A 24,003-nucleotide genomic window follows, 5' to 3' on the forward strand; every position below is an offset into this window, starting at 1 on the left:
GTATAACTAACTTCTGTAAGGGCGAGTTGATGTTCTCAACCATTCCTCTCAATTTCATTTGACAGAAGACCTACTGTTGCCTAGTCTTACCAAAAAAAGGAGACTAGAAAGTAAGGAATCTTAGGCTACATTTGCGCAGCTACTTTCCCAGGGGCGATCTCGGAGAGATCATAGTCCTCTGGGTAGAAACCAAAGTGTCCGCAGTTCTTGAAGCTCTGCTGTAAGCGAAAGTGTCAGGAAAGGAGGCTGGCCACTCTCATTTCTTTGCTTGTTGGTCCCACCCCGGAAAAGCTCCAATGTAGCAAATCGGCATGGATCGGCAACGACATATTGTTTCTACTATGTTCATTTCAAAATATTAGCGAGGGCGGTAAACGACATTGTAGAACCAGCATGACCCATTTCTCCACTATATATTCACGCTGTGTCCATACGAGGTAAGAATTATATTCTTGATATACAATGCTAGAAGTGATTAGATAGACCAGTGCACAGCCCCCGATTCTGGTTGTGCATGCGTCCCCAAAAAGAAGAACTATGTTGCTCAAGAGGAAGCATCAAGCATCGATGCTTTCCTGGATGTCGGCGATTAGCTTGCCTCAACAGGCTAAAACTTTGCTGATAACAGGCGGTTACCAACAAATCTGCGTCAAGACAGCTGGCATCTGAAGCACAGCATCCGCTGAGTTGCTCAAGTGGGCTAGTTGACGAAGTGTTTCCACTTTGGTTTAAACCAGACAAGCAGTGGATAAACATTATGCTGAATTAAGTGTAGCCTAAGTATCAATACACAATATGTAGGCTATTTCTCAGCTTTTGGTCAAATTATCTGGCTAGCTCGCCGGTAGTGACATGCAGATTTATTGCTTAGCCCTATTCAGCTATCACGTTCGTATTGGTAGTCATTGATTGGCAGTAGCCAGTGTATTGTGGCATAAATTGAAGAGCTGAAGTTTTATTTACACTTGGAACATCAGATGTCTTGTTCGTTGTCGGTACGTGGACTTCACAATATCAGCAGCACGGGGGCGCTCAATACCAAAGTTTCCCCCAGGGTACCAGCGACGCACTACATCCTTTCAAATGTAGGAAACTGTGAGATAAAACACGAGACTACGTATATTATTATCCTGTGGTGGGGCATACCTGTTATAAAAATAGCTAACTCGTTGGCTAACAATTAGTCTACTCTTCCACAAAGGTTCAATTACGCGCGCAATTAATGCGTAATTACAATTAAGATAAAGGGAATACACACCAGAGAACCAATTAAGAAACAGCTTTGCATTTAAAAAAGCTAATTCCATACTATATATTAATCAAAGCTCCGAAATGATAAGGTCCATGGAAGCCCAGCTTTTAAATGGACAACTCTGCCCTACATCGCCCAAAAATACTGCTGCGTAAAACGCAAGAACCCGGAGTTGCCTTTCTGGAGATGACATTCCGAGAAGAAAGGAAAGAAACCTTTTGTTGATGTCTGTTTCTATGGTGATGATGGTACTGAAGTGATTTGACCATCTGAGGGCCCCTCACCCATCCTCCTTTCACACCAAATCACGTAACTCGCCCCATGCCCAAATGACTTGAATGTGGGCTAAGCGTCATGATGTTTATGCGTAAAATATTGTTTTCTACATTGTCAATTTGAAATGGATCGATTAAATTAAGGACGATTACAGTGCTCTACTGATTCCAGACTAGGAAAGAGAAGGTTTTGTGTGCACGTGGGAAGTGGGTGGAGGGTGGAAATCTCCTAATCCTCTCGTCCTCAATCTCAGTGTGAGCGTCTTCAGTCTCTGGAGACGGTGCGTAGAGGAGTAGAGTAGCTACCTGGGATGGGGACGTGCCTTCTATTCCCTGGAGTTTTCAGGATCCAAACGGCAAAACTGAATCTAATGCTGTACTTGTGGGGATTTTGTTGTCCTTTCTCACATTAAATTAGTCTCGGCAACAATATTATTTTTTTACAAGGCGATTAGGTAGGGTTTCTGTGGGATTGATTGAAACTGACCATGTAGACCACTCAGCGAAGGAGTAATCCTATTTTCAAAGCCAATCCGACTTGGGGGCTTTGACATTTAAACTTGTCCTGCGTGGCCTCAGAGGAGTTTGGCACTTTTGATTTTTGCTCGCCTGCCTACCTTCCTGCCGGATTACAGAAATGTCTGAAGAGTCGACATTGACTGACTCAACGGAAGTTGAGGGAGAGTCCAAATTGGAAGCGGTCATACAGGTGATGGTGTATTCCATTTGAGCGCTCTATTTTCATTTCCATTTACTGTCATTCACGTCAGTTGAAATTTATTTCAATGGGTTATGTGTTGTCTTTCATTGCTTTTTTATGTTAGGTTTTAGTGTTGGTGCTGCCTTGTGTGTTTTTTTTTGGTGCGTCAGTGATGCTGTTGGCCGAGGTGGTTGTGTCTAGTCACGTAGTGCTAAATATACCAGAGACTGCGGCGGATGCCCTACTGTTACCGCTGAGAGGCCACCTGCTCTGGAGATATTGCTCAGACCAGGGCGTCTGCACCAGAGCTAGGCCGGCCAAGGCCCAAACTAGTTCATACTGTGCTGTAAACGCCATTACTAACATGCAATAACACACAGTAATATCATATCAACATGGGGCCTGCGCCTTGTAGTTATACAAAACAAAGAATTATTTTATGGCAATCAAAGGAGTCATTGAGGATAGAGAGCTCACATCTGAGTACTGTGGTACACCATCAGCCTGAGTGAACACAACTCAGCTGAGAAGACTTTGCTTTTATCACTTTGATTTTATTGTTTTGCTACATACTGTATGTTTCTCAGACATTTCTCAATGTTACATTTAAGCATTTGGTGTACCGTTTAATGGCACATGTATGTATCCATCTCAAAGCTCCTGTGACTTTGTGGCTTTGCTGACCATCCTGTCTGTGGGTGTGATGTGTTTTCTGTTCTTAAGTGTGATGATGAAGGGATGTTACATGGCATCATCACACAGTTAATACATAAATACAACACAGCATGTGTGTTAGGTGTGTGCTTCACATATGTGTGTGTGTGTGTGTGTGTGTGTGTGTGTGTGTGTGTGTGTGTGTGTGTGTGTGTGTGTGTGTGTGTGTGTGTGTGTGTGTGTGTGTGTGTGTGTGTGTGTGTGTGTGTGTAGAAGCTGGAAGAGAGTGTCCTCTCGGAGGAGAAGCGATTGACCCTTCAGGGCCCATCTGACGAGCCCCCGACCTGTCTACCTGTACGCGTACGGGAGATCGTCACCAAGAACCTAGGCACAGACACCTGTGAGTATACAGCTCTGATAGGACGCATTATTATCAGAAGCCGTCCACACGTATATGGATATTTTTGGAAACACATTAGATTTGGCCTTTCGTTTTCTCGTAAACTTAGTTTTAGAATGCACATTTAATATTATTGTTTAATATTATGCTAAGTAACTGAGCATGCCTCTCAGACATGCTACATTAATGATATAATAGATGATGATCAGATTATGTCGCATTACTGTTGAGATTATATTTCAAAAGTGTGTGAATACTGTATGCAGATCAGATATGCTTTTCTATTATGTATGCTGATAAGATTGTGCTGTATTACTGTGAGTATACAGGTCAGACTGGATGCATTATTATACGTATGGTGATCATGTTAGGCTATATTTCTGTTAGTGTACTGCTGTTGAGGGTATACTTTATTAGTGTGGCTATGCAGGCCAGATTTAGAAGCTACAACCCACTGCCACATATTCCAAAAGACCTGGCTTTATTGACTTGTCCAGTCATCCTATACTAACCCCTTAGCGCACAGCCTATGTTATAACCTTACTGTCACCAAAATTGTATTGGCTATGTCTTAATCTCGTCAATGCCATAGCAATGTTTTTATGATGCAATTGAGTATTTTCAGCAAATAGTGAATAGGTCTGCCGGCGACCCCATCTGCAGTAAGAGGCAGAGCCCCTTTAGGGCAGCAGAGCCTCTGTTGTCACCTTATTGTTGTGGCTGTAATAATATTGTGAATATGCTGCTCACATGATATTGTATTACTGGGAGTATGCTGCTCAAGCATGACGCTGTGTATTTCCTGAGCATTAGTGTAAGCATGCTGATCAGACCGTCTGCATTACTAGGTAAGCTTATTGCTGTGGATCAGATATGATGCCCTACTGATGCACTACTGGGTACTACTGAGTACAGCTGGGATAATAATGCTTTGTGTGAGAGAGTGCATGCTAGGTAGGATTAATTGAGGTGAGTATGCTTGTCAGATATGATTTGGTACTTGACACAGATGTACGCAGAATACTCATATGCACACAGAATGCATCCGTATTTGCATTACAGATTATGCTTTTTGTTAGTATTATCAGCAGCTTCTGAGATCTGACACTAACCAGATATGATGTGATACCTCCAAGAGTGTTGTGTTAGCTTATAACAGCTCAATGCATTTCCCCAGCAGCGATACACACACATCCCTTTCACTTCACTTACACCTGGTGTCTTTGTCCCCTTCCTCCCCTTTCCTGTGTGACACACACACACACACACACACACACACACACACACACACACACACACACACACACACACACACACACACACACACACACACACACACACACACACACGCACACACACACACTGACACTCATACACACACATACTTAACCTCTCTCACACACACACACTGACACACGCCCACCCCTACCCCCACCCCCACCCACATACACACTTGCGTCCAGCGCCGGGAGCGATGTCCTCACTGATGTCGCTGCAAGAGGAGAACCGTGTGCTGCAGGGGGAGCTGGGAAGGCTGGAGGACCTCCTGGCACACAGCAGGGCCGACCGAGACGAACTGGCCATCAAATACAGCGCCATCAGTGAACGGGTGAGTAGAACGCAGAGGATGCGCGCACATCACAGTGGCACAGGTGCTGGACAAAATAGAATAACTGAAGTAAAGGATGAATGTCCGCAACCCTGTTAATGCTCCCAAATTGTGCCATGATGAAGAGGAGGAGGAGGAGGAGAAATGTGTACCATTTTCTCTTGGTTTTGGTTTTCTGTTGTGTTTACTCTTTGTCATACTGACTGTCTAGTCTGTCTTTTTTATGATGGACTATTCTTGAGTCTCACTTAAAATAAAGAATGAATGAAAAGGCACTCCGCCGCCATGACACTATGGCTGTATAAAATCAAGGCCCAAAGTCGAGAGGTTGAGACACAAAGAACAGAAGAACAGACACAGAGGAGAGAGGTGGTACTATAGCTATGGCTTTATTGACCGTGAGGCTGATAGCCCTTGTTGCATTTGTCTGTTTTGGCTTGTTTTGATCCATGGCTGTCTGTACTGTAATGCTTTGATTTGTCGGTGCTTATGGAAGAGAGGAGGGCGTGTTGACATCTGTGGGAGCTGGTTTGGCGCAAGACATGTTCTAATTTAAAGCCCATCATCAGCATACAGATGAAGCCCCTCCCCTTCCTACTCTTATGGCCGCCTTTGTTGGGCTCTCCTCAAGAGTTTGACCCGTTTCCTAGGCAACCTGGAGTGAAATGAAGTGAAGTGGCTTGTTGCCATAGCGGTTGTCACCCCTAGCGACTGTAAACAGGCCCGATGGAGAGGGTTTGGGGGTGAATTAGAGGGTGGGGAGACCAGAGACTAGCAGAGGCCACCTATGCAGCTGGACGCCATTGTGTAACATCTAATATAGACTAATATGTTAAATATCACATCAAAGTTAGGGATCCTTTGTTTTTAAAAGTAATTTTGTGTTTTATAGGGCCTGCCCCCCCACTTCTGTAGAAACATATTTCAGGAGCAGTTTTTTTTTCTGTTGATATCAAGCAATTTGATTTGGATTTGATGGCTATACCAGTTCCTATTTCAGGTGTCCTAGCTGAACTCCTAGACAGTTTGTTAGTCCAAAACAACTCCCTCCAGATTTGTTGAAATATATTTTCAGGCACTATTTCCAGTGTGTCTTTATTTAGAAAGCTATTCTGAAGTAACCTGTCCTTCGCCAGACCCTTGTGTATTCCCGGATCAGCTTCTTGAGCTCACATGAGGGTCTGGAGGATCTTCATATCTGCCCTGCTCCAGAAGCGCCATACCGCACCAGTCCGGATCACAGGATTTTCAGAAATGTGACGTAGTCAACGACAGTTGTTTCAGAGAACAATGCCCGCTCGCATGGACTCACTCGTCGACATTGGTTCTGTATTTTCAAATCTGTGAAAAGTTAAAGTAGCACCTCATTAAAAATGTCAGACAAGTGGTTTCCCCAATCACGTGCAAGGATTTTTTGACCACACTTTCACAGACCTACGCATATAGCTTAGTTCCAGATGAATGTTTGTGGAGCAAGGCAGAACCCTTTCATCTAGTGACATAGCCAGGTAAATTCAAGTATACTAGTAGTATACAAGTATATGCTAACACACATGCAAGTATATTGCACTGGCTTTCCAGGAGAACAGGGTTGTGTTTATGACTGTAGCGCTGGCCAGCTCTGACGGAATAGGTCAGCATAGGTCACCATGGAGATGGGCTATACAGCATCCCCTTTCACCCTTTGACGTCTGTTTACTGAGCTCAGCTCTTTGTTATTGGAAAGCAAAACTGCTGTGAGCGGTCCCTCTGTTACATTCTTGTGTCTTAACACCTCACAAAGGGTTACTTTTTCACTTAACAGCCTTAAATTTACAAGTCGTCGCTGTATTTCATATTTTTCCCTCGTAAAGCTGTCAATATACACAGCACACTGATATGAGCAGTGCTGTTCAAACAAGAAGGATATATTTTGTATGGAGAGAAGTGACTGTGTTGTGGCTGGTTACCAGGTAGCCACAGGGTTAAGGTAACTAAGGTAACTGTCCTGGCTAAGGACATGGCGTGGACTGAAGCTTTTAAGTCACTGAGAATTACACTGGTTGCAATATCTGCTGAAGCTGACGAATGACTTCACTGATATTCTTTCACTACTGCTGTAAAATGATATCTGACTATACTTATTGTACTCAATGACAAAAAAACGCTATGTCTGCTTAAAGGGACACTGTGTGAGATTTTTAGTTGTTTATTTCCAGAATTCATGCTGCCCATTCACTAATGTTACCTTTCTCATGAATACTTACCACCACCATCAAATTCTAAGTATTCATTATGACTGGGAAAATTGCACTTTTCATACATGAAAAGGGGGATCTTCTCCGCCATTTTGAATTTCCAAAAATAGCCATTTTTAGCTGCAAAAATGACTGTACTTGGACCATACTAGAAAATATTTGTTTATTACTTAGAAAACCTTCCTGTAAAGATCAAATTTGGCCATTGGCAGCCCAGTTTCAATGAGCAACATAATTGCAGTAGCCTACCCTTTTTGACCATTTTTGACCATTTCCTGCACAGTGTCTGCTAAATAGAAGTGAATTATGCACGTGCGATATGTAAAGGTGTTTTCCATGACATACAGTATTTGATTCAATTCAGTTAATCTCACTTCAGATTAGTATGCATATTCTCGTACATGGTGTGTGTTTGCTTGTGTGACTGTGTGTGTGTTTACATGTGTGTGTCTTTGTGTATACACCTGTGTGTGTGTGTGTGTGTTTACAGCAGGAGCAGTCACTGCATCCATCGTTAATTATGTATGTTTATGTGTTTGTGCGTGTGTGTGTGTCATGCATTTGCATGCATGTGTGTATGTGTGTGTCTGTGCATCTGCATCTGCACCTGTGTGTGTGTGTGTGTGTGTGTGTGTGTGTGTGTGTGTGTGTGTGTGTGTGTGTGTGTGTGTGTGTGTGTGTGTGTGTGTGTGTGTGTGTGCTTCCAGCTGGAGCAGGCTCTGCGTCTGGAGACGGGTGATGGTGGTCATGACTCCCTGGAGTCGCGCAGCCTGGCGCAGCAGAATGTGGACCTGCGCAGACGGCTGGAGGAGGAGCAGGCCGCGTACAAACGCAAACTCACCGCCTACCAGGAGGGGCAGCAGAGACAAGCTCAGCTAGTGCAGAAACTACAGGCCAAGGTACCCCACATGTCTTCACCTCTTCAAAACTGTATTAGAATAGAATATAATAGAACAGAATAGAATAGAATAGAATAGAATAGAATAGAACAGCCTCTCACCACCTACCAGGAGAGGCAGCAGCGGTAGAGAAGCTACTGACTGGTGAGAATACAGAATAGAATATAACAGTGTATAGAATACAAATAGAACTAGAGCTAGTGCAGGTAAATGCAGCTCATACAGAAGCCACAGGCCAAAATATCAATATCATAAAATATTCATCTAATTATGTTGTAATTGGCAGATACTGTTCCTCGTACAGAAACTGCAGGCCAAGTTACTGCACAGTAGTCCGTTTCCCATCCCCAATTCCATTGTTGTACTGTGAGATCTGTGTTGTGCTTTGGGTATAGGACCAGGCCAAAGGCTGAGAGTAGAGGCAGCCTGCTGTCCAGTTGGTCAGGGCGCAGTGGCAGGCAGTTTTATTGACTAAGGAGCTCAGCTCACCTACTTGGCTGAGGATTTGTATTCAGAAGGATCAGCTGCTTCAGCGAATTCACTGGAAAGACTCCTAACCTGGGATGTGTACTGCTAACCTGGGATGTGTACTGCTAACCTTGGCTGTCTACTCCTAACCTGGGACGGCTGCCTGAGGACACTCTCTCTGTTTGGTTTGAGTGGGTGGATGGGCTCTGGGGAAGCGATTAAGGGATGGAAAAATAAAATAATGTACCTTCACTTTTTATTTATTTGTAGATATGCTTTGGGCCTTTAAGCCTTTATTCAGATACAGTAGGACAGAGAGAGTGAGACAGGAAAGGAGTGGGAGAGAGAGATGGGGATGACTGGAAAATTACCGGAAACCGGAATCGAACCCAGGTCCAAGGCATAACAGTATAGTGTCGTAGCCATTTTGAACGACGACTGAGGCCAAAAATGTACATCTATGATGATAATTATGATAATAATGTGATGATAATAATAGTGATAATCATGATATTGATTTATGTGTAGGTGCTACAGTACAAGAAGAGATGTGGAGAGGTGGAGCAGATCCTTCAGGAGAAGACGTCAGAGCTGGAGCAGCATAAACTCAACGTTAGTCAGAGTCATTTACATATTTTTTTATCTATGTACTATAGACCATATTCCGCGTTTAAACATACATTTTCCCATTTATTTGATCACTGTAAGTACAAGAGTACAACCCACAACCCCACAAACACATCTGATAAATTGGAGTTAGTCGTAAACCTCCGAATAGAAACAAATGTTAGGGTCCAATTTCCTTTACAAGATAGGATGACCAGTTTTCCTGAGACTGTAGTTGGGAAACATTTGCTTTGCGGTGTGCTGTTCAAAAATGCCCATCATGTTAGTATCCTGGAGGATATTTCTCGTAGTTGTGACATTTGGGAAACATTTGCTTTGCGGTGTGCTGTTCAAAAATGCCCATCATGTTAGTATCCTGGAGGATATTTCTCGTAGTTGTGACACACAACCACCAAATCGCAAATCGGTACTGCCCCAGTAAAACCAGGATTCCCAATCACCCTATTATAAGACATCCTTAGATGATTTACCTCTTCATTAACATACTCATGTAACTAAGTGACCCAAATCTGCTTTACAGAACAACTCTGTAAGTTTCACTGTAGTACTGGGCTTCCGGATGAATAAACTGGAGTTGTTTATTCACCAACTTAATGTATGTTGCACGCAAGTGGTTTGTTATTCTTAGGTCAGAGCGTAGAGGTGGTAAATTGAAAATAGCTAACTATTAACTCAGTCAGTTTCCTGCGTTTGGGAAGAGTTTGCTTAGTGATTGGTTGACTGATTCTAATCATAGGTTCTATCCCGCCCATACTTCCTGTCTCGCTGCATAACATTCCGTGGCCAAGTCAGAGCTTTGTAATCATGATAGCCAGGCTTTTAACCATGATATTCTTTCAAGACATGGCTCCTGTTATACATTTGCTGTTACCAGAATGGCAGGGACCAAGTCGTAATGTAGTGGTAAAGTCTCTGTGTAATGTAGTAGTGTACAAACGTAGTTGCAACGCAGAAGGTGTTGTGTCACTAGGAGGGCTTGGCTTGGCTAGTAGTGTAGTGCCAGAGAGAGAGAGAGGTTCCATTGGTCCATTGTTTCCGGGTTCTATTATTGCAAGGGGGAGGGGGGAAATCCCCCTTTAGGCAGACCTAGGCAGACCTAAGGACTGTTCTATTCAATGCTAGGAGTATTATGACATGCCCCTTTAGGCAGACCGGAACCTGGTCATGTTAGGTGCCCATAGCAACCTATTACATTGGCATATCTCTATAAACTTAAAGAATCTCTGGTAGTGCTATGGTAGTAAAGTCTTTTCAACGACTATTACAGAGTTCCACTGGTGGAGCAGTACACATTATGAGGTTTCAACCTAGACATCCACACACTTCAGATCTTTTTTGTGCAAAACTTTACTTGGGCAGAGTCTCTGCCTGATGAAGGTCTTGGACCGAAAGATCGCAAGTCAAGTAAAGCTTTGCACAAAAAAGACCTGAAGTGTGCGGATTCAGCCCGATCATTGAAACGATCTTAAAGTCAACACTTTATTCCCTTTGGGATGTATTTGACTTGTGCTACTTCCTCTCTTCAGATGCTCCTCCAATGGAAGCCTTTGGCCAGATGTTCGCCAGGGTGCTCTGGGTCAGCTGGGTTAACCAGGGCAGAAATGGCTCCAAACTTAGTCCAACCTGATCCTGAGTTATAACCGGCCAATCCTTTGCATAACGAGATTAGTTAATCCATCTTGCCAGTAATCCAAAACAGACACCAACCCGTCTATTTTTCACTTGGAAGATATAGTACTTACTTACATAAAGATACACACTTCTTCTCAAAACTATAAGGTAGACTTTGTCCTAATCAGTGTACCGATCAATTTTAAAGGAAGCGATGTTCCCAGATGTTTCCTTCACAATATATTTATATCACATTATGATCTGGTTTTATGACTCAATTAACCCCTTAGTGCAGAGCCCATGTTATAACCTTACTGTTACCCAAATTGTAATGACCATGTCTTAACCTTTTACTCAAAGGTGCACTGTGTAGGATGGTGGCCAGAGGAGGTATTGCAACTATACTGGTCATTGAAACTGTGCTGCCTATTGCCAAATTTGATCTTTTCATGAATATTTACTCAATAATAAACTAATACTTACTAGAAAGACCAAAGCACACCAAGTTTTGATGAATACTTAGAACTTGATGGTGATGGTAAGTATTCATTAAAAAGGTAACATTTGTGAATGGGCAGCATGAATTCTGAAATAAACTACTAAAAATATTAAACAGTGGACCTTTAAGCACTCGGTAATGTCAAAGCAATGTTTAATCATGGAGTAGAGTCTGCAGAGAGAGGCTTGGAATTGGTTGTTAATATTTGTCGATTCGTTTTTAAACCTGAAAAATACCTGTGTACCCCCAGGGCTCGGCCGGCAGCCATCGTCGGGATGATGAGGAGCAGTGCGGTGACTTGGAGAGCACCCTCATCAGGCTGGAGGAGGAACAGCAGAGGTGGGTCATGTAGCGCAGTGTTTCCCAACCAGGGGTACATGTATCACTGGGGGTACGCAAGCACACTACAGGGGGTACTTTCAAAAATGTAATTTTAGCAAATGCATGGAGCTTAGTCACACTGGGATAGAGGAAGCCATAGAACATGAGTTAGGGGGTACTCATGGCACAGCGAAATGGCTTATGGGGTACATGAGACAAAAAAGATAAAAAACACTATTTGAGGCACTCCTTACTAAAGTTTAAAAAGCCTTTATTAAATACTGGCTACATGCCTACGCGTTTCGACCCATTGTCTTCATCAGGGCATCATGCGAAACGCGTAGGCATGTAGCCAGTATTTAATAAAGGCTTTTTAAACTTTAGTAAGGAGTGCCTCAAATAGTGTTTTTTATCTTTTCATGGAAGTTTGGACGCCCAAGTTCTTTTTGATGAGCACCCTTTTTTACTAACTGGATACAGGACCCAGTGAAGCATTCCCTTTTCTCTTTTATGAGACAAAAAAGGTTGGGAAACACTGATGTAGCGCAGGGCAACCGCAACAGACTTAAACATGCTTTCATACATCAATCTATTCTTTTGCTAAATCAGTTGTAAGACTACATAGTATTTATTACTTCATGGTGGTATTATCTTCAAGTTATGTGGGTTGTATGTAATATATGTATGTATGTATGTATGTATGTATGTATGTATGTTTGCCTGTACATAGGCCTGTGTCTTTTGTTTTGTCAGCTGTGCAATAGTCTTGTGATGTGATGTTATTGTGTAGGCCTATGTTTTTCTGTTTTCTGTATTCTGTTTCGTCTTAACGAGTGTTGCTCAGGGATGCAAACTGAATTTCAGTGCAAACTGACAATAAAGTATCATCGTATCGTAGCGCAGGGCAGTGTTTTTTCAACCACAGTGCTGAACACTTTCAACACTGGGGGCCACTGTATATTCATGTGCAGTAGCTTCTCAATGAGGCCTAACAGCAAAACAAGGCTCTGCTGTGCCCTAATGACCTCAGCAAGCACAGTGTGAATGATGTCAGTCCATTCAGTGTGTGTGTGTGTGTGTGTGTATGAGTGTGTGTGTGTGTGTGTGTGTGTGTGTGTGTGTGTGTGTGTGTGTGTGCGTGCGTGCGTGCGTGCGTGCGTGCGTGCGTGCGTGCGTGCGTGCGTGCGTGCGTGCGTGCGTGCGTGCGTGCGTGCGTGTGTGTGTGTTTGTGTGTATGTGTATGTGTATGTGTATGTGTCTGTGTGTGCATGTTTGATGTAAAAAAAAGACGCATGTAACAGTCATCTTTGTCCTGTCCCGTGTGCACTGCAGGAGCAGCAGCCTGTCGGCGGTGAACTCCATGTTGAGGGAACAGCTGGAGCAGGCCAGCCTGGCCAATGAAGCGCTCAGCCAGGACATACGCAGGCTCACTGTTGATTGGACCAAAGCCAGAGAGGAGCTGGAGCAGAGGGAGTCTGATTGGAGGAAAGAGGAAGAGGTGGGTATGGTCAGTTGGGGCAGTCTAATTGGTTGGAAGAGATGCTGTGTTAGGAGCTGTGGTGGACCTGGAAGTATATTTCAGTGGTAGAAATCACCATGCTGAACAAATACACTAGTGTTTCTCAATTGGGGCTCTGTAGCCCCCCAGGGGACATTGGGGACTCTAGGGGGGTATTTAGAGGGAGCAGTACTCAGTTGCTATTGGGGGGCATTAGTCTATTTTATTTTTTAATAGTAAGGGGGGCAATGGCAGGCTTATGAGGAGATCAAGGAGGCGTTCGGAGGCTGATGTTGAGGTCCAGGGGGCATTCAGGGCAGAGACAGTTAATTCTGAATTAAATAATCTTTGTTCAGGGCATTCATTCAAAAAGGTTGACAACCACTGATATACACACTCAGCCCAGTGTTCATCACAGAACAATTGTAACAACAATTTCTTCATACTACGTACAACTGCTGCCTTATACTGGTTTCTCCCCCTCTCTCTCTCTCTCTCTCTCTCTCTCTCTCTCTCTCTCTCTCTCTCTCTCTCTCTCTGGACAGTCTTTCCACAGCTACTACAGCAGTGAGCACAGTCGTCTGCTGCAGTTGTGGAGGCAGGTGGTTGGCTTTCGCAGACACGTCTACGAGCTGAAGAGTGCCACAGAAAGGTACTGCAAACTGAACTGCGCCCACTCAACAACGTTCCTCTCTTCAGAGCTCTTTTCTCAAAATGCGTAACAACAGTACATTATTGTATTAGTTGTTTGTACCTTATTTGCCCATTCATTCCACTATTTCAATGTTTTTCGTGCTGTAACTGTAGTTCTGGTTAGACCTCCTGAAGGAATTAGCACTAGGGACTGTTACCAAAATAGTAATGGCGCTGCCTATGTAACCATAGATTATAAGGTGGATACAGTGACAACTGTCATAGTAATAGATATATGTTGTGACCTCTTGGCATGTCATAGTAATAACTGTACGTAGGTATGGGCTGTGACCTCTTGTGCCACAGGGACCTGTCAGACGTGTAACGAGCTGATGTGGAATAGTAATAACTAGGGCTGTAACGATACACTCAACTCACGATTCGGTTCGTATGAGACATGTCTAACGAGCTGATGTGGAATAGTAATAACAGTCTTACAGCAATAGTTGTATATCATGTAGCCTCTTAGCGTGTCATAGTAATAAATGTATGTGTTGCGACCTCTTAGCATGTCATAGTAATATCTGCATATGTTGTGCCACAGGGACCTGTCAGACATGCGTAACGAGCTGGCGTGGGCGTCCCACACGGCCCAGTCTTCGTGCGCTGGGCTGACTTCCTCGCTGCAGAGCCGGGAGGACGGCCTGGCAGGGGCTCTGGAGCGAGAGGCCGCCCAGAGGGCACACCTGGAACTGCAGCTCAGAGAGCAGGTCAACGACATGATGACACTGCAGGCACGCAGCGACGCAGAGAGGGTCGAGCTCAACGCCAGGTGTGTGTGTGTGTGCGTGCATATACGTACGTGTGTGTGTGTGTGCGTGCGTGTGTGTGTATGTGTGGGTGTTCGTGTGTGAGTGTGTGTGTGTGTGTGTGCATGTGTTGGAGTACGTGTGTGTGTGTGTGTGTGTGTGTGCATGTGTTCGTGTATGTGTGTGTGTGCGCGTTCGTGTGTGTGCGTTCATGCGTGTGTGTGCGTTCGTGTGCGTGCGTGTGTGTGTGCGTGCGTGTGCGTGTGTGCGTTGGTGTACGTGTGTGTGTGTCTATGTGTACGTGTCTGTGTGTGTGTGTGTGTGTGTGTGTGTGTTCGCGGCACATTGATGGTGTGGAAGACAGTGCAGCTGAAAGAGCAGTTAACATACTGTAGGAGTCAACGCTAAGCCACCTGAAGACTTCAAACCTGAGGCCTATTGGTATAAATGGCCCACTGCCCTTAGCTGATTGGCCTTAGGGAGATATCTCTGACTGTTCCCAGTAACTACCAACTGTACTGGAGCCTCTAGTCTAGGCAGCTGCCCATGGCCTCTGTTTGCAGATGAGCCCGCTGGCCCGACTGCATCATAACAACTTTGCTATGACATTACAGAGAGCCTTAAAGGGACACTGTGTGAGATTTTTAGTTGTTTATTTCCAGAATTCATGCTGCCCATTCACTAATGTGACCTTTTTCATGAATACTTAACACCACCATCAAATTCTAAGTATTCATTATGACTGGAAAAATTGCACTTTTCATACATGAAAAGGGGGATCTTCTCCATGGTCCGCCATTTTGAATTTCCAAAAATAGCCATTTTTGCTGCAAAAATGACTGCACTTGGACCATAGTAGAAAATATGTGTTTATTACTTAGTAAACTTTCATGTAAAGATCAAATTTGGCAATAGGCAGCCCAGTTTCAATGAGCAGCATAGTTGCAGTACCTTTTTTGACCATTTCATACACAGTGTCCCTTTAAGAAACAGATAAAGACTTGGTCATTGCAATTGTGGTGACAATTACGTAGGTTATAAAATACGTAGGCTCTATGCAAAGGGTTTAACTGTACCTCGGGGAAATGATACTGCACATGTACTTGACCCTCTAGGCCAGGGGTGGGGAACCTTTTTCATTCGAAGGGCCACTTCAAATTCATCCAAGGGCCGTAAAAGTCCTCCGAGGGCCGAACTATGAACACAAACCTGGATTTCCCGCTGCACTTAAGGCCTATATTGAAGGCAGCCACCTTTGAAACAAACCCCACCTTCTCTGGGTTCCCTGAATATAACTGACTTGTATTGCAAATGCAATTTCTAAGATTCCTTTACAAAAGTCATATTTCATGTGAAGCTGCATAACATTAAAATTATATCGGGGGCCAGATAAAACGGCCTCAAGGGCCGCAAACGGCCCTCGAGACATAGGTTCCCCACGCCTGTTCTAGGCAGTTGTCCTTACTGTACCCAGTGGGCAACTATACCAGAGCCTTAGGTAGGTCTCCCTGTTTGTACCCAGTGCCAACCATGCTGGAGCCTCTACCTCAGTGTTTCCCAACCAGGGGTACGTGTACCACTAGGTGTACGCGAGCACACCTCAAGGGGTACTTGGAAAAATGTAATAATAACAAATGTATGGAGTGTAGTCACATTGGGATAGAGGGACAGATATAGAGCATGAGTGAGGGGGGTACTCATCATATGACAAAATTGCTTAGGGGGTACGCAGGACAAAAAAGGTTGGGAAACACTGCTCTACGTAAGAAGCTGCCACTGTTTGTCCCTTGTTGTCCCTGACTGTCTGCTTGTTGTCCTGGTTTCCTCAGGCTGGTGGAGGCGGTGAGGGAGGGGGAGAGACTGAAGGTTCAACACGAGGATAAGGAGCACCAGATCTGCTCTCTGACCAGGAGACTCGAGGTAACGTATTTCTCTCTCTCTCTCTCTCTCTCTCTCTCTCTCTCTCTCTCTCTCTCTCTCTCTCTCTCTCTCTCTCTCTCTCTCTCTCTCTCTCTCTCTCTCTCTCATATTCTGTGGGTGTGTCGTCTGTGACCCGGACTGGAGGTAATGTCTGTCGTGGCCTAAAAGTGATCCTCTTATTCTGATACCAGCAACACACACAATGGGGGTCTGAAATCTCTACGCCCATTCATGTGTGGTTGTAGTGTCCGTACCAGCTTAGCCCACACACGACCCCTCTTATCCTTGTACACACTCAGTGTCTGCTCATGTGTAATTGTAACACATGCACCACTACCATGTGCTACCCAAAACAAAACCCTGGGTATACAATGCCTAGGCCTGAAATCAAGCTCCTAGCACCCTAAACGTTTGATAGGAAGCGTTGAAGAGGTAATGTACCAGCCCAGGCAAGATCCTCGTATTCAAACATTTAGTCATGTTAATGTGTAGATAGAGAGATAGATAGATTGTTTATTGTCCTTTCGGGAAATTGTTCTGTGCCATGTTCATTTTCAGTGCATCTGATACAATTACAAAGACATTACAATAGACAAAAACACAATAGACAAACACACAGACATTGATTTCAATGTCTGTGCTGGTCCATATGCAATCCTCTTATCCTCATACCTCATTCCTCTTCCTCGTATATTCAATTTGCCTAGGCTCCATATGATATGGTATGGGCGATATGAAAAAAAAAACATACATCACAATATGGATTACTTTATATCACAATGATATTTATCACGATATACCACAATTATGTGTGTTTTCAGCTATTCTCTGTACTGTGTCTTTATTCACAAAACCATATTTTTATTCTTGTTTTCATAACTTCCAACGTGCATAACGACATCACGAAATATTATTAAATTATATTCAATTGTATATCAGCTGTAATAACGGATAATATTAGTCTATCACGATAGGAACGATAGAGGAGAAAGGGCACGATAGGCACTTTTCTATCACGATAACGCTATACATCGTCATATTACCCAGCCCTATGCCCCACAATTTGGTGGTATGTACCCCCTCTGCCTGTGCCAGCCCACACCAGATCCTGTGATCCTGAAACCACCAACATGTACACACAGCAAACCATTAGTCATGTGTAGGTGTAATGTATCTGTACTAGTTAACATGGGACACTGATTGTGGGTATTTATTAAACAGTGTGTTTTATGTGTTTGTGAGGTCTGATGAAGGGTATGCTGCCAGAGACATTACAGATGCAACAAGAGAATTGGGAGCTTGGTGTTGCTGACTTTTTTTTGCTATTATTTGACTTTGCCAGTTCAGCACCCATTTCTGAGACAGATGTGCGTGCTTTTTTTTCTTTGTTACACTCTAGTCCTGACACACCACCAACATGTATTGTGCACACATCAACCACGACCAACTAGCATTAAGATCCATACATGAGAAATCAGATATGCTAAATACAGAAACCCGATATCAGAGTGAGCTTTGGACATTGTAATACCTGATGTGATTAACAATCTGGAAGATTAGATCTCAAGCAAGATGCTGACAAAGGACAAATCAGATCCGATTTGATACATGTGCCCGACTCAGCAAGTGGTGCCTAGATGGGGGTGCTGTGGTGCAGTGTGCTAAGCCACCCAACACACACACACACACACACATACTGTATGCCCAATGCCAATGCCCATGCATGCACACAGGCAGTGGCGATCCTAAGAGTGCTAAGCCCCCCCACATACCCACATACTGTTTGCCTAATGCCAATGCCCATTCATGCACACAGGCAGTAGCGATCCTACGTGTGCTAAGGCCCCCCCACATATTTCATGCCAATGACCATGCATGCCTACTGGCAGATGGGGGAGCTGTGGTGCAGTGTGCCCCCCCCCCCCCACACACACACACACATACATACATTTAGCCAATACCCATGCTCATACATGCCTACTGGCAGTGGCAATTCTAAGCGTGCTAAGTCCCCCCAGATGTTGTATGCCCATGCCCATGCCCATGCATGCCTACTGGCAGTGGTGATCCTACAATGACTGGCACCCAGGGCGATGCCCCATCGGGCACCTCGCCCTTCACCACGGCCATGCCTCCTATGAAAATAAAATGGCAAAATCAGTGAAAAACGTGCATAACTGCTGCTAAAAGCCACTAATACCAACTTATTATTGCACTGCCACGGTAACAGCACAGAAATAACGCATGATTTTTATGATGTCGTTGGTGGCGGATTTTCGTGGGTGCCCCTCGTGGGTGCCACTTCCACCACGGGCAATTATCTGGGACCGCCTCTAAAGACCACCCCTAGCACTGCCCCTGCCCACTAGGTCTCAGGATTGAGTTTGGCCTGGATCGTTTCCCAACCCTTTCCTATCTATCGCTCAGTTTTGCGCCTCCATTTTCACCATGGGGCCTACTATCCAAATAAAGGCTAAAAAGCATTTTTTTTGTTTTTAAAATAGTGATGCATAGACAAACTGGTGTTAAGTATTAATAAATTATACTCTACTCTCTCTACTCTGGTAGAACATGAAAAGGGTCAGTAACTTTTTCACCACAATATATTAACTTCCTTCCTACTAAATGGCTGGCAATTTCTCATCCATTATTTGTTCCTTCTACAGTATACAATATATACGTCAAGTATATTCTACATCCATCCATATGCTAGTCTATGCCCCCTGGTGTATGGAGGCATGTAGCACTGCATTTAACAAGTTGTTGTGATACCTTTCTGATGTGTTGTTGTCTCTCCACACAGGAGCAGAGTGGTCTGGATGAGTCGGAGATGCACTCCTTGAGATCTCAGACTGAGACAATGATGGATGCACTAAGGGACATTACTCAGGTGAGATTCAGAGACAGTGGTCATAACTTGTCTATTTGCGAACACAAAGCTCTTGTTAAAGTTGCGCATGTACCAATACCTCTGGAGTGTGGACAAAGACTTAATTGATCGGGAGCAATGTTTTTATCGTAGATCCTCTTCAGGCAGATGCCAGAGATAGGAAGCTTAGCCAGACTTGCCATAAAAAAATGTATAACTTATTTTCAGTACAGGCTATTGGTTACAGTCCCTGGAGCAATGTGGGATTAGGTTCCCTGTTCAAGGGCACTTCAGCCATGGACGGAGGGGTAGGGAGAGGTCATCGAAAATCCCGACACTGAAAGACCAACTCTCTAACCACTGTGCCAAGGCTGCCACCATGACAAGACACATAGCATATCTTTGTGTTGTGGTTCTTACATACACTTAAATCATTCATGGTTTCTATGTTTCAAATCTAATGGTGCCCAAACTGGCTTTACATGACTAGGCACTTCTGTGCCTCTCTACTCACTAATCTTGTCTGTGTGGAAATGCAGAGACTGACTATGTGCCTAGCTGCAGGTCAGTACCTGTGGACTTGAGTCTGTTTGTCTGCGCATAGTCTTAAAATAATCCCGTCTTTATTTCTGGATTAGCTCTGGCTCTATCTTGGATTTTGATATCCAATTAGTCAAATAAAGATTACGGTAAAGTGAACACCATGTAAAAGCCATGACATGGAAAGTGAATGTATCGTAACACTTAACTCCATAAAAGACAACCTGGCAATTAGCAGGTTTTATTTTCTGGTAGATGACATTAATGACTTAAAATCATTTGAGAATTTCTTGCTTTCTTTCGTTATAATCTCCACATGTTTGATTCTACTTTATATCTAACCTCTAAGGCAAATCATTATTACTTTAATTTTCTTTACTGTTAGATCTGACTTCCTGTTTTCCACTAAGTGCAATGATATTAATGTCCTCCTCCAAGCGATACAGAAATGTTGTGCTGCTGTAATACAAGTGATTTGTGTCTTATAATGTTCAGTACTAGTTACAGTAATTCAATTATCTTTTGTAAATTACAATAATTATGCTCCCCTCTTTTTCTGATACTCTTCCCTCAGACGATGCTGTCGGAGGTGGACTCTGGGATGTTGAGTGAGGGGGGTCAGGAGGGGGAGGTGGTCAGCTCGTCTCTGATGCCGCTGCTCAGGGCCCCGTCCCCTCAGAGGGCCACGTCTCCACGGCGACCCTCCCCCACGTCCCTGCCCGACGCCAGCCTCACGGCCCTGCGCTCACTCGTCAACAGCAGACAACTGCAGCTGCAGGTAATACATTAATACACTATTACTATTATTACTACTAATACTGCTGTGACCACTGCTGTTATTACTGCTACTACTATTACTATTACGAGTCATTTTTGCCAGCCTCACAGCCGTTCGGTCATTCATAAACAGCAGACAACTACATCTGTAGGTAATACACATTACTATTGTTACTACTATTTAGGGCTGTAACGATACACTGAACTGCAAGATTCGGTTTGTATCATGATTTTTGACTAACAGTCCGGTACATGATAGAGTATCATGACTTTGAGAATCATGATTTCTCGGTTCGATCCAATATCGTTACAGCCCTACTACTATTGGTGCAACTCCCAGCCTTTCCACACCGCCTTTACTACTGTTATGGCTGCTACCAGCCTCACAGCCCTTTGATCACTGGTCAACAGCTGCAGACAGCTGAAACTGCAGGTAATACGCCTTTACTTGTTACCGCTACTACTACTATTGATGCTACCAGTGCTCTAAATTCACCAGTGCTCTAAATTTCAGTTTGGCTTGTTGAAAAGACCAATTTACTAGCAACTTTGACCCATTAGTGAGTGTGTATGATGTAAGATTATCATCCACTAGACATTTTGACTGGTGATTAAAAAAGTTACCATCGACTTTCAAATCTCTTCGAGACTTGGTCTGACCAAGAGCATAACAATTAATCTTTCCCAAACAGCATGGTTGATCCGCCTCCCTAGGTCCGCTACTGGTTGACTGGTGTCTGACAAAGTGGGTGGAGTTCCCGATTTTTTGGGAAATCAGAAACAATATTTCCACTGCTCTTGGCCTGACGAAGGTGTTGCGTCACTAGGAGGGCGTGGCCTGGCTAGGATGCTACCACCATTACTTCCACCACTACTACTACTACTGTACTATTACTACTAATTCTGTCACTGCTAACTCTAGTTCTGCTGCTGGGGAGTCATTTCAAGGTGATGTTCTCCTGGTCATAAGTCTTAGCCTGGTCCTGACCATCCCATAATACTACCATTTCATTTCGTATTTATGATCTGGCATTTGTTTGCTCTGAAGCGATTGTAGGAAGCAGGAAGTTTGCACTCAGTTATGGTTTGAAATTTTTGGACACCTCTCACCCAATCGCTGGCAGTTACTCAACAACAACATAGCGCAGACCAATGGCTCTGGCGCAGATGTGTACGTCATTGTCACGAGCGTCCTCCCCCTTTCGCCCCCACGTGGGGGGCGTGTTCGATTATTGGCTCGATTATTTCTGGGGGGGCGTTGCGATCAAAATTCTACTGCTCCAGGCACTCCACAGAGAAGCACGGCCAGACTACAGTAGTGGAGCCAATCCTTTGGCGGAAGTACGTAGGATGGCTCGCGAGGCTACATAAGTCTCTCCTCTGCTGAGGTCTGCACAGGGAGTCCCCTGGGCGTCCACTGTCCACTGTGTACTTAGTCAGCTGTGGTGTTGCTATTAGCTCAGCTGTTACGTATTTGGCCAGTGGGTAGGTGCCAATGTCTAAACCCCAGTGAGTCTGTGATTTGCCATTAGCCAGCGTGTGATTAGAAAGGCTTTTGGCTTTTGGGGCTACCGTGTACTGCAGTTACCAGACAAGGTCTATTAGAACCACCAGCACTGTAGCTGGCTGACCATTAGATGCCTTCGCTGTCGGTCCGATCTCTTGTAGTACGTCTTATCTCTTGTACCCTGCGATGTCTGAACGAGTCTTTCCGATCTCAGACCTTATCCTATCTTCTCTAATGTCTGCGCAGAAGAATCGTGAGCGGCTGCAGTCTGCGCAGGCGTATGCACATCAGCAGCAGCAGCCATTTTCTAAGTCTGCTGTCTCTCCCACGATCTCACGACTCATCGTGTTTCCTTTCGCATCTGCGCAAAAGACTTGCAGGCGTCTACTGACTGCGCAGTCCCAGCTATGTCGTGCTGCGTCTTCTGTCTCTCCAACCTCACGTTTTGTCTCGTCTTCTCTGGCGTCTGCGCAGGAGACCCGCAGCCGGTTGCAGGCCACGCAGCAGTCCGTGCAGCAGCTCCGGAAACAGCTGACGGAGGCGGAGTCTACGCGGAGAGAGGCGGAGCAACGCATGAAGGCCCTGCAGTCGGAGAGAGACGACGCCCAGCGCGAGAGAGACGCCGCACAGAGAGAGAGGGAACGCATGAAGCAGGAGAGGAGTTCACTTATCAGGTGAGAGAGAGGGGGAGAGGGAGAGAGAGAGAAGGGGGAAGGGGGAGAGGTGGGACGAGAAAGAGAAGGAGAGAGAGACAGACAATGCATCAAACAGTAGGGAGGGGTTCACGTATTAGGTGAGAGAGCGGGGGAGGGGGAGGGAGAGAGAGATGCAGTGGGAGAGAGAACGTGTCAAACAGTAAAAGAGACGGCTTATCAGCTGAGAGAGAGAGAGAGAGAGAGGAAGAGGAAGAGGAAGGGGGTAGAGTGGGAGAGAGAGGGAGAGAGAGGGCCAGGTAAGATCAAGAAGAGATAGAGATAGAGAGGGAGGGGGAGAGACGCAGCACAGGGGAAGAGGCAGTGTGCCAGAGGACAGAGGGACACCGATTAAGTGACGTCATGGAGACCTGAGGTCACAAGCCACATTTGGCTCAAGTCAGGTCAAATCAAGTCAAGTCAAGTGTACTTTATTGTTAAAAATCTATGTAACGGGGTTAGCGCAGAAGTTTGAAATTGCGTTCGACCAGTCTCCAATGTGCAGTTAAACTAAACATACATACTATATAAGACATTGACAGAAATCACCTACACATACACTCACACACACACACACACACTCACACACACACACACATGCCACACACGCACGCACACACACACACACACACACACACACACACACACACACACACACACACACACACACACACACACACACACACTGTGCAATAATAAGACAAGTCAAGTCAAGTCAAGTCAAGTGTACTTTAGTGTTAAAAATCTGTGTAACAGGGTTAGCGCAGAAGTTTAAAATTGCGTTCGACCAGTCTCCAATGTGCAGTTAAACTAAACATACATACTATATAAGACATTGACAGAAATCACCTACACATACACTCACACTCACACACACACACTCACACACACAAACACACACACACACACACACACACACACACACACACACACACACACACACACGCGCACACACATGCCACACACATGCCACACACGCGCACACACACACACACAAACACACACACACACACACACACACACACACACACACACACACACACACACACACACGCGCGCACACACAGACACACACACACTGTGCAATAAGACAGACACTGTGTAATAAGACAGACATGCTAATGGACAATAAATACACACACACTCACACACACACACACATACACACACACACACACACACACACACACACACACACACACACAC

The 24,003-nt window shown here is 44.6% G+C and overlaps 1 protein-coding gene across 1 annotated transcript in view; it reads left to right on the forward strand.

Annotated features, from left to right (window-relative positions):
- The first annotated feature begins 1,768 nt into the window (after positions 1-1,768).
- LOC134462146 (rootletin-like) overlaps positions 1,769-24,003 on the forward strand; it is a 74,329-nt gene continuing 52,094 nt past the window's right edge. Inside the window, exons 1-13 of the mRNA XM_063215034.1 lie at positions 1,769-2,236; positions 3,155-3,281; positions 4,745-4,890; positions 7,835-8,026; positions 9,023-9,106; positions 11,482-11,570; positions 12,885-13,050; positions 13,596-13,702; positions 14,288-14,515; positions 16,322-16,412; positions 19,216-19,302; positions 20,396-20,599; positions 22,580-22,779. Of these exons, the coding sequence (XP_063071104.1) occupies positions 2,165-2,236; positions 3,155-3,281; positions 4,745-4,890; positions 7,835-8,026; positions 9,023-9,106; positions 11,482-11,570; positions 12,885-13,050; positions 13,596-13,702; positions 14,288-14,515; positions 16,322-16,412; positions 19,216-19,302; positions 20,396-20,599; positions 22,580-22,779 (1,793 nt within the window). The 5' untranslated portion in view covers positions 1,769-2,164. The remainder of the gene's footprint in view (positions 2,237-3,154; positions 3,282-4,744; positions 4,891-7,834; positions 8,027-9,022; positions 9,107-11,481; positions 11,571-12,884; positions 13,051-13,595; positions 13,703-14,287; positions 14,516-16,321; positions 16,413-19,215; positions 19,303-20,395; positions 20,600-22,579; positions 22,780-24,003) is intronic.

Source organism: Engraulis encrasicolus, chromosome 14 (genome assembly GCF_034702125.1).
Source record: "Engraulis encrasicolus isolate BLACKSEA-1 chromosome 14, IST_EnEncr_1.0, whole genome shotgun sequence".
NCBI classification, from domain to species: domain Eukaryota; kingdom Metazoa; phylum Chordata; class Actinopteri; order Clupeiformes; family Engraulidae; genus Engraulis; species Engraulis encrasicolus.